Here is a 12,558-nt window from a genome sequence, read left to right on the forward strand (position 1 = left end):
GATAGGCACAGCCAGTAGGAAGTCAAAATGTCCCGGAAGGGTCGGCCTTTGGGCGGACAGAGAAAAGGCAGCAAGAGTGGTTGTGCAGTGGAGGGGGCCTCAGCCGGTTGAGTGGAATTGTGGAGATTGGCAGGTCCCAGTACGCCGCAGTCATGGTGAGATGGGGAGCGAGGAGAAGGGACGCGGGGTAGGGATTGAAGAACGGGGAGGGGGCACGGGAGCTTTGGGAGGCGGAGAGGGCCTGGTGGTCGTTTGAAGGGAAGCCGACCGCGGTGAGGACCAGGGGTTCGAAGGCGGCTCCCCGCAGCTGCACAGCGCTAATGTCACAGCTGGGCTTCGGGGTCTCCAGGCGCCTCCAGAGGGGAGGACGGTACACATAGGAGCCTTCGGATCAGGGGCTGCGCCGGGGGCTCTGGCCGCATTTGGCCCGTCACGCTGAGTTCCTCCGCTCTGTCTGCCGCAGTCTATTATGTCCTATAACGGAGGGGCCGTCATGGCCATGAAGGGGAAGAACTGTGTGGCCATCGCTGCCGACAGGCGCTTCGGGATCCAGGCCCAGATGGTGACCACGGACTTCCAGAAGATCTTTCCCATGGGCGATCGGCTGTACATAGGCCTGGCCGGACTGGCCACCGATGTCCAGACTGTGTAAGTGTCGGGGGTCCCCGCCCACACGCAGGCCTCTTCTTGGACTAGCCTTGCCTGGTGTCTTGAGTGGCCCAGGTATCAGTCATCTACCAAACAGCACCAGTGAATCAGAGACTTTGCCGGACACACCGTAAGCCATAAAGAATTGTATCCTAGCCAACTTTCACCAGCATTTACTCATTTTCTCTGCACGGAGCACCTTACATGCAGGGACTCATTTAAACCGCTTAAGTACATTACCATGCTGCCGTCCCGTTTTGCAGATGAAAAAACTGAAGGCCTTAGAGTTTCTTGCCCAAGGTGCAAGTTGATGAATGTCACTCAGGATCTCAATGCAGGTCTTCCTGGGGCTTGTGCTCAGTCCCTAAATAACTTCAGGTCTAGTTGGGAAAGGGATACAGAAAGATACCTGATCCAAGATGAGTGCATATTAACTGCTAGATTCCTCATCTAGTGGATAGAAGCCCTGTGATTTAAGAGGAAGAGGAGTCTGGGAGATGAAAGAGGTAGCTATTGTGTTGGTCCGAAAGGAGAAAAAAAAAAAAAAAAGGTATGAGGGTTATTGTCCTAATGGGATGGTAGTGATGGGAAAGGAAAGGAAGGCATTTCTGAGAGTGTAGCAGCCTTAGTGGCTGCTTGGATATTGTGAGGCCAAAGAGTCATTCACTGAGGGTGGGCTCTGTGTCTTTTTTCATCTGTTACTAGTGTCTAGATTACTACTTGGCATATAGGTGATCCAGAAATGTCTTAAAGATGATTTTTGATTTGAGCGTGTTGACCGAAATCCAGAAATTCAGGCGGGCTAGTTTTAGGGGAAGGTGATGACTGATTTTTGACACCAATTTTGAAGGGACGAGGCGACCTAAGGAACATCTTTCGGGCAGTTGGGAACTTGAAATCGTATCTCGGGGCTAGAGAGGCATCGGTGATCTTTTAAACCTCTGGGAACAGATTTTGGACAGAATATATAGAGGAGAAAAATTAGCTGCCGTTCGAGAGCTGAACTGTACATTTAGTGGTGGGGGAAGACGAGAGGCTGGAGGAAAAGGATCAGGCTAGGGTTTCAAGAGGGAAGATGTCACAAGTGGCAGGTCCTGCAGGAAGCTGGTGGCCCAAAAAGAACAGCAGTTCTTGGACTTAGTTCTTAGAAGATCAAGAGACTAGTTCACTAATGTGGGTGGAAGTTGGTCAGAACGTTTTCTCTCGTTTCCGTCGAAGCTCCCTAAGTCTCAAGAACACGTGACTTGGAAATGCTTCCTTCTGGCATCAGGGCAACAGCTTCAAGTTGCCGTCACTGTAAAGGCCTCCATCAGCCTTCCTCTCCACCCCTCACACCGTTTCCTTTTCTTCTGGAGGCTTTCTCACCGCCTTTGTAGGCTTGTGGGAGGTAACTGCTAATTTTGCAAGGCCTCAGTTTCCTCACCTGTAAGAGAAGCTCAGGTTGTGTCTAAGGCTCTTTGTTCTGGCATCCTTTGACCCACTCAGCAGCTTTGCTTCTGGCATTGGTCTGCTCCTCCTCCCTGCCGGGGCCTGTCCTGGGCTCAGAGCTGTGGCGCTGGAGGCCGTGTGGCCTTTGTTGGGCAAGTCTGAAACGTGGACATGAGGCCGGACTTCTGGTGAGAAAATCACCGGGAGAGGAAGAGAGGAGTCTTGCTTGGCAAGGGCGGCGATTGTGTGTTTCCCTACGTACCTCCTGCCCTCCGCAGAGTGGACACTCGGGCACCTTCAGGAGTGACGTCCTAACTCCTTTCTCCTCCTGTCACAGTGCCCAGCGCCTCAAGTTCCGGCTGAACCTGTATGAGCTGAAGGAAGGTCGGCAGATCAAGCCTTACACCCTCATGAGCATGGTGGCCAACCTCTTGTATGAGAAACGGTGAGTGGAAGTGTAGCCCGGGACTTTGTGGCCACGTGGTCGTGGCTGGAGGATGATTCCTCCTCCTCCCTCTCCTATTTCTTATTTGCAGGGTGATAACCCTGTTTTATGGGTCTGTTTTCTGTGGGCCTGACGACCAACCAGGAAAGAAAGGGCTACTTCAGAAGAAGGCAGGGATCACACACAGCAGACAAACTTGCTTCCAGGCAGCAGAATTGACCCCACCAAAGTGTGCCCTAGAGTCTCGGGACCTAGGAATTGGGTACCTGAATTTTTGTCCGTTTTCTTTGAAGACTTTGTGACGAGGAAAGCAGAGGCCTAGCTCTAGAATCCAGTGCAGAAGCTGGGATGGAAGCAAAGGAGAGCCCCCCAGGGACTTTCCTTTTCTCTTTTTTTCTTTCTGTTAAATTTTTTTACTGTTTATTTATTTTTGAGAGAGAGAGAGAGACAGAGTGCGAGCAGGGGAGCGGCAGAGAGAGAGGGAGACACAGAATCCGAAGCAGGCTCCAGGCTCTGAGCTGTCAGCACAGAGCCCAACATGGGGCTCGAACCCACAAACCGTGAGATCATGACGTGAGCCGAAGTCGGACGCTTAACCCACTGAGCCACCCAGGCACCCCCCACAGGGACTTTTCTACTCATCTCTGGGCACAACTGGGTAGCAAAATGACAAGTGGAGTTCTTTTTTTTTTCCCCTTTATTTCTTTTTAAATCATTTAGTTTGAAATAATTTTGAACTTTATGGAAAAGTCACAGAAGTACTCTTTAGCTTTCAAAGCTGAGTCGTTGCCATGTTCATACCTGGATCAATACTGTTGCCTTTGTAGTATTAAAAAGCTAAAAACTGTAAGAAAGGTTACCTTTTTTTAGGTGTATTTTAATATCCTCAGCTGTGAATTGTCTGCCGCGTGTAACCGTGTTTATCAAAATCCCGAATTGAAAAAGGTTTAAATGATTTTTGTCTTAAGTTTTTATTTAAGTAATCTCTACACCTAACGTGGGGCTCAAACTCACAACCCCAAGATCAAGAGTAGCACGCCACTCTGATTGAGGCAGCTAGGTGCTCCTTAGATGACTTTTTAGAGTGTGGTGCCTGGGTGAGCCCAGTTGTTTAAGTGTTCGACTTCGGCTCAGGTCATGATCTCACATTTTGTGGGTTTGAGCCCTGCATCAGGCTCTGTGCTGACGGCTCGGAGCCTGGAGCATGCTTCGGATTCTGTGTCTCCCTTTCTCTCTGCCCCTCCCCCGCTCACGCTCTGTCTCTCCAAAGTGAATAAATGTTAAAAAAAAAAAATTAAACTTTATTTTACAGAGAGCAGGGAAAAGGGGCAGAGGGGGAGAGGGAGAATCTTAAGCAGGCTCCACACTCAGCGCAGAGCCCAATGAAGGGCTCGATCCCATGACCCCGGGATCATGACCTGAGCCAGATTCAAGAGTTGGATGTTCAATGGATCGCACCACCCAGGTGCCCCTAAACAATTTTTTAAACTGATTGTAGATGGGGGAAATGTCTTTCACACCTGTGAAAATTACCTCACATTTAAGTAGATGAATAATGGCTCATGGTTCTGTTTTTGTTTTTTTAGAATGTTTATGTATTTGTTTTGAGAGAGAGAGTAGGGGAGGGGCAGAGAGAGAGAGAGAGAGAGAGAGAGAGAGAGAGAGAAAGAATCCCAAGTAGACTCCGTACCGTCAGCGCAGAACAAGCAAACTTTACACCCAGCACGGGGCTTGAACTCACAACCAAGGTAGTGAGTTCAAGCCCCGTGCTGGGTACAGAGATTACTTAAAATCAGTAAGTAAACTTAAGAAAGAAAAGAGTCACATGCTCTACTGACTGAGCCAGTGCCCCATCGTGTTTACTGGAAATAAAAATACGGGGGCACCTGGCTGGCTCAGGCGGTAGAACACGCGGCTCTTGGTCTCAGGGTCATGAGTCCGCGTCCCATGCTGGGCGTAGAGGTAACTTAAAACAATCTTTTAACAAGAAAAAGAAAACTACAGGATTTTTGAGACTGACCTGGTAAGTCCTAGCTTCTCAGCTAACCGGGAGCGTTCTGTACAAGCCCACCTGAAGTCAGGGATTTTCTAGCAGGATAGACTCATTCTGTGATTTGCAAACTTGAGCAGTGGACAGAACCTTTTTTTTTTTTTTTTTTTTTTAGAATTATTTCTTACGGAGCTATAATTTAAGGTCATGCTCTCAGGTATTACTGAGAGCCAATATAAGCCATGGGTAAATAAAGACAAGATGGGGCGAGTGGGTGGTTCAGTCAGTTAAGTGTCCGACTCTTGATTTCGGCTCAGATCATCATCTCAGTTCGTGAGATCTAGCTCGATGTTGGTCTCTGCACTGTCAGCGGGGAGTCTGCTCGGGATTCTCTCTCTTTCCCTCTCTTTCTGCCCCACCCCTGCTCGTGCTTGCTCTCTCTCTCTCTCTCTCTCTCTCTCAAAACAAATACATAAACATTTTTTTTTTTAATGTTTATTTATTTTTGAGACAGAGAGAGACAGAGCATGAACAGGGGAGGGGCAGAGAGAGAGGGAGACACAGAATCCGAAATGGGCTCCAGGCTCCGAGCTGTCAGCACAGAGCCCGACGCGGGGCTCGAACTCACAGACCGTGAGATCATGACCTGAGCCGAAGTCGGATGCCCAACCGACTGAGCCACCCAGGTGCCCCAAACATTTTTTAAAAATAAACATAAGACATCTTTACTTACTATTTTTATTGAGAATAACGGCCATTAGCTTTTGCGGTTTTTTTTTTTTTTTTTTTTTTTTGGTTCAATGTTTATTTTTGAGAGAGAGACACAGTATGAGTGGGGGAGGGGCAGAGAGAGAGTGAGACACAGAACCTGAAGCAGGCTCTAGGCTCTGGGCTGGAACTCACAAACTGCAAGATCATGACCTGACCCGAAGTCGGATGCTTAACTGACTGAGCCCCCCAGGTGTCCCAGCTTTTGAGTATTTTATGATAGATTTCTGAGATTAATTCTACTCCGAGCTCAGGGTCTAGGACAAGTGTCTGATGATCTCCTATTTCCTATAGGCAGACAACGAAAATAACCCAGCTTCCTGAGTATCCTTCTTTGCCTTGTCTGCCAAGAGACTCAGAACAAAACTTTGTGTTCAGTCTGGGTGTCTTGTTATTGTTTTAAGGATTTTTATTTTTTAGTGTGTTTCCTATAAACTGCTTCAAGTCCGTTTTCAAAAGGAGTGGAGGTATAGGTAGATACACGAATAGAGAATTGAATGGTGGTAGGACTTTGGTGAGGATAGGGAAGAGTAGAAGAAATCAGAATTCCCAGAAATAGGAAGTGGAAGAGAGGGCCGGGGGGGCGGAGGCTATGAAGGCAGGTGTCAGGGAAAAGAAGTCTTAAAGCACTGTCAGATGCCAGGAGGTGGGGAAGGGTGAATCAAAGCTGGCCCTATGGGAGGCAACTGGCTGGCTGAGTCCGTAGAATATGTGACTCTTAGAGTCTTGAGGGGCGCCTGGGTGGCTCCGTCGGTTAAGCGACCGACTTTGGCTCGGGTCGTGATCTCACAGTTTGTGAGTTCGAGCCCCGCGTCGGGCTCTGTGCTGGCAGCTTGGAGCCTGGAGCCTGCTTCGGGTTCTGTGTCTCCCTCCCTCCTTCTCTCTCTCTCTCTCTCTCTCTCTCTCTCTCTCTGCCCCTCTCCCACTCATGCTCGCTTGCTCTCTCAAAAATAAATAAACATTAAAAAAAAAAAAAGGTCTTCTGGGTAGGTCTGAACAAGAAGGCGATTGTTCTTGAGTCCTGGTTTCTCTCTGCTCCTGGCCTGCACAGGTTTGGCCCCTACTACACAGAGCCAGTCATCGCCGGGTTGGACCCGAAGACCTTCAAGCCCTTCATCTGCTCCCTGGACCTCATCGGCTGCCCCATGGTGACTGACGACTTTGTGGTCAGCGGCACCTGCTCCGAACAAATGTATGGGATGTGCGAGTCCCTCTGGGAGCCCAACATGGTGAGTTGGTGGCATGGAGTGGGGCCAGGCTCTGAGGTGTCCACCCCTTGGCCATCGGGGAAAAATGTGTTTATGTGGCACACGATGAAGAGCGTGACGCAGGTAGGAGAGAGCCACAGCTGCTTGGCCTCGGGACGGTGTCCAGAAACGGCCGGGCCTTGGTGCAGGCTGGCTCCAGGGAGAACAGCATCTGTCAGGAGACCCCGGTCAGATATTTGCCGCAACAGCGGATGGTTCCTTACCTTGGAGTAACTCCTTACGGGCTTTCCACACCCGTTCGTTGAACAAACATTTAACAAGGTGTAGGGTCACAGCCGAGGCGGGTCAGCGGAATGGGCTCTGGAGCCGGGTTGTCTGGGTTGGAAACCTGGATCCACCCGTCACTTAGTTATGTTCTCAGGTATGTCACTTTGTCTCTTTGTGCCTCCATTACCTCGGCTGTAGAATGGGGATAACAGCGTAGTCTACCTTAGGAGGGGCAGTGTGAGGAAAACACATGAAGACTGGAACGGTCCCTGACGGGAAGGGTTGGCTGTTGTGCCAGCTCTGCCGGGCCCCTCTGGCCTGTCTTCAAGGGCTCACTGCAGTCTGGTGAAGCAAGACAGACCCCCAAACGCGTGTTAAAATGCAGTTTGCCAGGATGAGAGGAAACAAAAGGTCTGATTGGCGGAAGAAACAGCCTGTGCCAAGGTACCAGAGGGGCGAGTATGTTCGGTGATGAGAGAGCTTGCTGTGGCTGCTCTGTGGGGGGAGATGATGGCTGCGACTTCAAAAGGCCTTGAATGCCGTTCCAGGGTCTGAACTTTTCCCCGGTACCTGATGTCAAAGGTAGGTAGGAACCGGAACCCGCAGGTAGATGCCGTAGGCTCTCGTGCTCGCCTGCAGGCGGCGCTGAGTGAGGCCTGAGCAAAGATCGTCAGGGGAGGGGCAGGGGTGCCTCTGGCGTCTAGAGCATTTGGTCATTTCAACCAGAAGTGAGGGAGGTGGAGACAATGAGGGTGTCTTGAGTTTTCTCACTAAGCCAACCAAGATGGAGGACGTAGGAGAAGGAGAAGGTTTGGGGGGCTGGCGAGTGGGTTGACGGTTGGACAGATCGAGTTTTGAGGTACCTGTGTGACACCCAGGAGGAGAGCCCGTAGACAACTCCTAAAGCACGTGGAAATCAAATAGGGATTCTCCCCATTTTACAGAAGGGGGATTGAACTTAGCGAAGGAACATGTGACTTGTCCAAGGTCACACTGCTGGTTAGTAGAGGCAGTTCAGGGCTTCGCTTTCCCTTACGTAATCTGCTTCCTTCTGAGCAGCCGAAGGGGCTTCCCACATCCCGGGAACCGTCCCTCACTTCAGGCGTGAGGGTGGCCAGAGTTGGGGATCTTGAGCCTAGAAAAGAGAGAGTTAAAGGGTTCAACCAAGTTAGGGTCTGAGGCTTCTGCTTGTTGGCAGGATCCAGAACACCTGTTTGAAACCATCTCACAAGCCATGCTGAATGCCGTGGATCGGGATGCAGTGTCAGGCATGGGAGTCATTGTCCACGTCATGTGAGTACGAGCTGGAAAAAGTCTAGAAGCTTTGCGTACACCTGCCTCTCCCCTCCCCCACAAACACCCCATCTTCCCATCCCCCTGATCAGGAGTGAGGGAGGAAAGGTGCTTGTGGCAGGCTTGGGATAGCAGAAATCCATGCTTCTCCAAGGGTGGCGGCAAGGAGCGTCTTGCGGTTCCCCTGGCCTCTGTCAGGTGAGGCTCCGTGACCCTGAGTTTCCTCCCTACTTGCTCACAGTAGGAAGTGTCCCCAGAGTCTCAGGGACCTGTGTGGGGATGAGCCACAGCAGCGCTACTGCAGACTGGTCAGGACTCTAGGTGACTCCCTCCTCTCCCAACTCCCGCCTCTGGGTGACATTCTGAGCCACGACTGGCTGGTGCTCCGGGCACTGGGAATGATTTTCCAGCCCCAGCCAGCTCCCTAACTGCCATCCCCTTTCCTCTCGTCTGGAGCTGTCACCAGGAACCCGAATGGATGAAGTAGATGTCCTCCCGACAGCTTTCCTTGGGCACATCCCCAAATAAGCATTTGGACCCTTTAGTTATGGGGTAGCTTGCTCAATTATCACGAAAAACAGACTGGGGCTGATAGCAGACAATTCACCCTCGGGCCCTTGTATGTTCCTTGGGATGAAACGTCCTTCCTAAATGACTGGTCCTCCGGGCCTGGGGGAGCTCCTGCCCTTCTTCGGCCGGCTGTGCAGTCAGGCCGTCCTCTTACTCTTGGTGGTCCCAGCCCTGGAGAGCTGTCACTAGTCTCCTGTCTTTCCCCCCTTCCTCATCCCAGGCTGAGCAGACAGGCTAAGGTTAGTGGAACACGAGCAAGACAGTCAAACCTAGAATTGGCTGGACAGCTCCGTTCTGCAGTCTAGAATGGCGTAGATGTTTTGTGACTTTTCTCCCTCTGCAGTGAGAAGGACAGGATTACCACCAGGACACTGAAGGCCCGCATGGACTAACCCTCTGTTCTCAGAGCCTACTTTTTTTTTTTTTTTTTTTAAATAAAATAGTTTTTTTCTTTCACTTCTGCTTCTCTGTCTTTGGGACTTTTACCCGAGATCTTTGATCCCCGCTAGGCACTTACAGATAGCTCCTCAGGGTGTAGCTCAGCCCTTGGGTTTTCTTCTGGACTTGGCAGCCAACTCTACCGGTACACCAGCGGGGAGAACATCGACGCATCACCTGCTGAGTGTCTGCTGTGTGGTAGGCCCGGCACAAAGTGCTTTACACATTCTAGAATTTAATCATCATGGTGACTTAAGTCAGCTGACGTAATCTTCTTTTATGGGCAGTTAACTTGTTCAGGGTGACTTTAATAAATAGTAAAGCAAAGATGTAAACCCATATTCTATTTGACCCCAAAGCCTAGAATGCTTTGCACTCAATTCTACAGGAAAACATTTTTTTTTTTTTTCCTTGAGAGAGAGAGAGAAAGTGAGCACATGAGCAGGGGAGGGGCAGAGAGAATCCCAAGAAGGCTCTGCACTGTCAGTAACAAGCCTGACCCAGGGCTCCAACACACAAACCATGAGAACGTGACCTGAGCTGAAATCAAGAGTCAGACCCTTAACCAACTGAGCCACCCAGGCACCCCTATAGGAAACCTCTTAAATCTTTCATAGTTTCAGGTAGAAATTTGGCTATGTAACTACAAGTAATAGGCTTATGGATCAGTGTTTTGTTTTTTATTAAAATGTTTGCTTATTTTTGAAAGAGAGCGAGAATACAAGCAGGGAAAAGGGAAAGAGAGAGGGAGACAGAATCCGAAGCAGGCTCCAGGCTCCGAGATGTCCACAAAGAGCCCGACATGGGGCTCGAACCCACGAACTAGGAGATCATGACCTGAGCCGAAGTCAGACGCTTAACCGACTGAGCCACTCAGGTGTCTTTTAACCTTGGGTGCACATTAGCCACAAAGATACTTTGATACCGTCCTTCAAGATTCTGATTTAACTGGCTTTTAAAGGCCTGGGTGCCTGTCTTTCCAAAAAGTTCCCCAAATTATTCCAGCTTCCAACCTGTGGTGGCGGCTCCCAAACTTGAGCCTCCATCAGAATCTCCTGGAGGACCTGTTAAAACTCTGATTCACCCGAAACCATTATTACACCTCATATTTGGATTTAAATAGAATTAAATTGAAAAAAAAAACCTGTTTCTGATTCAGATCTGCAGAGGGACCTGGAATTTCTGATTCCCAGGCGCTGCTGATCCTGCTCGCCCAGAACCACACCGGGAGGATCACTAGATTTTTAAGCTCAATCTAAATGGAGAACATGAGGTACACAGAGGTCACCTGTTCAAAGTCAGCCACATAGCCAGTCAAGGGAGAGCTGGGACAGGGGTGGTAGTTGTGTGTGGCTCTTAGCCAGTGCTGGTTTTACGTAGTTAGAGAGGCGAGAAGCGGGTGGTTTGTCCATTTCTCAATGTGCGCAGTAAGGTCGTGACGGCTGCCCAGTTCTGGTGCCTGTGCTCTTAACCGCTGCTCTGTTAGCCACATCTGAAAGCAGGCGGCCAAAGTCACGGCCTGTATATACTCTTTCTCCAAACTCAAGCCAGACACTGATTTCACCCAAGCAGCCTTTGAAACTGGGGCCAAAACCTTTTAATTCGGAGAAAAATAAAGGCTCGTTTCCAAAGGACTGACACATGACAGATGTGTACACAAAGTTTTTTGAGTTTTATTTGTTCCTTGGGTTGGAGATTCATCTTCACATGCATGCATTTTTAAACAGTAACAGTGTCTCGAACTGTTCCGAGCAGACATTAGACAAGCACAAGGGGTTGAAAATTCCTATTTAAAAAATGGAGAGTGCGGTGAGAACCGAGAAGTGACACACACGTGAAGGGGTCGTATTTATCCTGCTCCCCCAAAAGCTGAATCTCAGCTTCATTCACATTTTTTGATTACAATGATTTGACCTGATGTTGAGGTGTGCTGAGCGGCACCGGCCTCCCCCTAAAGGCTGTTTGTTGGTTCACAACTCACAAAATAGCTCTGAGCGAGGGGGAAGGAACTCCTCTGGAAGTTTCCTCCCCAGCCTCTGAAGGATCTCGGCACAACTCGCTGGGGACAGCTGAGTCTCCCCTTCCCTCTGGAGGCACTCTTCGTACGCGGCACATGTCAGAGGAAAGCTAGGTAGTCACTGCCCCTGCAGGTGGCTGGTAGGTTTGGGGGCAGTTGTTCGGATGTGTTTTCCCTTTGATTTCTGTGCTCAGGCTGGACCCCCGCCCCCCATTTCTGCCAGAAAGAAGTGAGGTCCCTAGACTCGGGGGAGCCATATAAGGCCAGAGCTGTAAGGGCCATTTAAACACACTGTCCCTTCTGGCCCCTAACACTCGAGTAGCTCAGATGCTAGGGAGTGCTGAAGTTTTTTTCCCTCCCAACTTGAATTGGGAAAAAGACAATTGAGGGGTGAGGATTGGCTACTGAGAGAAGTCCTGTGTCTTTGGTCCACCTCCCCAGGGCAGACCCTGGCAGACTGAAGAGGGAAAGTCAACTAGGGCAGGAGTCTAGTCCCAAGCCCTGAGCGCTACCAGGGGACCTGTTTGAGGCCTAAAGCACAGGCGAGAGAAACAGTAGGAGTTGGGAGAGGGGAGGGAGAGCTGCCTGTGGTGGGAACTTAGAAGGTGCCACTGAGAACAGCCACAGGGGCGACTCGTGGCACCCGCCACAGACCAGTAACCCCTGAGCTAGATAAGGAGAGATGGAGTGCTGCTGCAGTCTGCTCCCGGAACTGCTGGCTTCCCAGCCCGCCCTGTACCCCCAAACCGCAGGGCACAGGGAAGGAGCTTGCACTGGGGGGTGGGGGTGGGGGGGACAAAGACTCAGTGGTTCACTAATAGGAACAAGGGCCAGAGGCCTTCATCTAGTGGTCTACGCGGAGTTTTCAGAGGACCAGCCTGGGTTTCTCAGCCCCAGACTCTCAGGACGGGTGAAGCTGCGACTGGCTAGGTGGTCAAGGTGGGGGGAATGGAGAGGAATCCTGCCCTGACCCCCATCCCGGGCTTCACCCAGTCCGTCACGTCCTATCCTTACACCTGGTTCTTAGGAGACCCCCAAATTATTCTAGTGTGCCGTGGGACAGCTGAGCTTTTCTTCAGGGCTCCAGAGAGGAAGGCTGAGGGTAGTCCTTTGCTCTTGGATGCCTTCTGTAGGGAGAGCGGGAAGGTGGGGCTCTGAGAAAGGAGTGGGGGCAGACAAAGGCTTGGCCATCAGTTCACTTTCTCCACATTCAGACCACAAACCAAACACGTCGGCATCATGACAGAAAGAAGAGAAAGAAAACTGGCATAAACCAAGATAAATAGCTTTTAAACATTTGAATGCCAAAGGAATTAGAGGGCCAAACCCAAGGTTTTGAAGATAGCACAGAGAATGACCTTTTAAAAAAATCTAAAGTCCACCCGACCACAGCTCAAATGTTTTGACCCAAACAACAATACTGTCAAAAAAAAAAAAAAAAAAAGGCATTTAAAAAAAAATGCAACCCCAAAAATGAAAACAAAAA

The 12,558-nt window shown here is 50.2% G+C and overlaps 1 protein-coding gene across 1 annotated transcript; it reads left to right on the plus strand.

Moving 5' to 3' along the window:
- Positions 1-44: 44 nt before the first annotated feature.
- Positions 45-9,073, plus strand: PSMB3 (proteasome 20S subunit beta 3). The gene is made up of 6 exons (XM_049637537.1): positions 45-155; positions 464-648; positions 2,414-2,521; positions 6,331-6,508; positions 7,953-8,047; positions 8,961-9,073. Exons 1-6 carry the CDS (start codon positions 153-155, stop codon positions 9,007-9,009), a joined length of 618 nt encoding a protein of 205 aa, XP_049493494.1. The 5' UTR covers positions 45-152; the 3' UTR covers positions 9,010-9,073.
- Positions 9,074-12,558: the final 3,485 nt, after the last annotated feature.

The sequence above is a fragment of the Panthera uncia genome, chromosome E1 (genome assembly GCF_023721935.1).
Source record: "Panthera uncia isolate 11264 chromosome E1, Puncia_PCG_1.0, whole genome shotgun sequence".
In the NCBI taxonomy this organism is placed as follows: Eukaryota; Metazoa; Chordata; class Mammalia; order Carnivora; family Felidae; genus Panthera; species Panthera uncia.

Coding starts and splice junctions, on each gene's coding strand:
- PSMB3 (XM_049637537.1), top strand. Junction 2,522..6,330: donor AACCTCTTGTATGAGAAACG/GTGAGTGGAAGT, acceptor TGGCCTGCACAG/GTTTGGCCCCTACTACACAG. Junction 6,509..7,952: donor CCCTCTGGGAGCCCAACATG/GTGAGTTGGTGG, acceptor GCTTGTTGGCAG/GATCCAGAACACCTGTTTGA.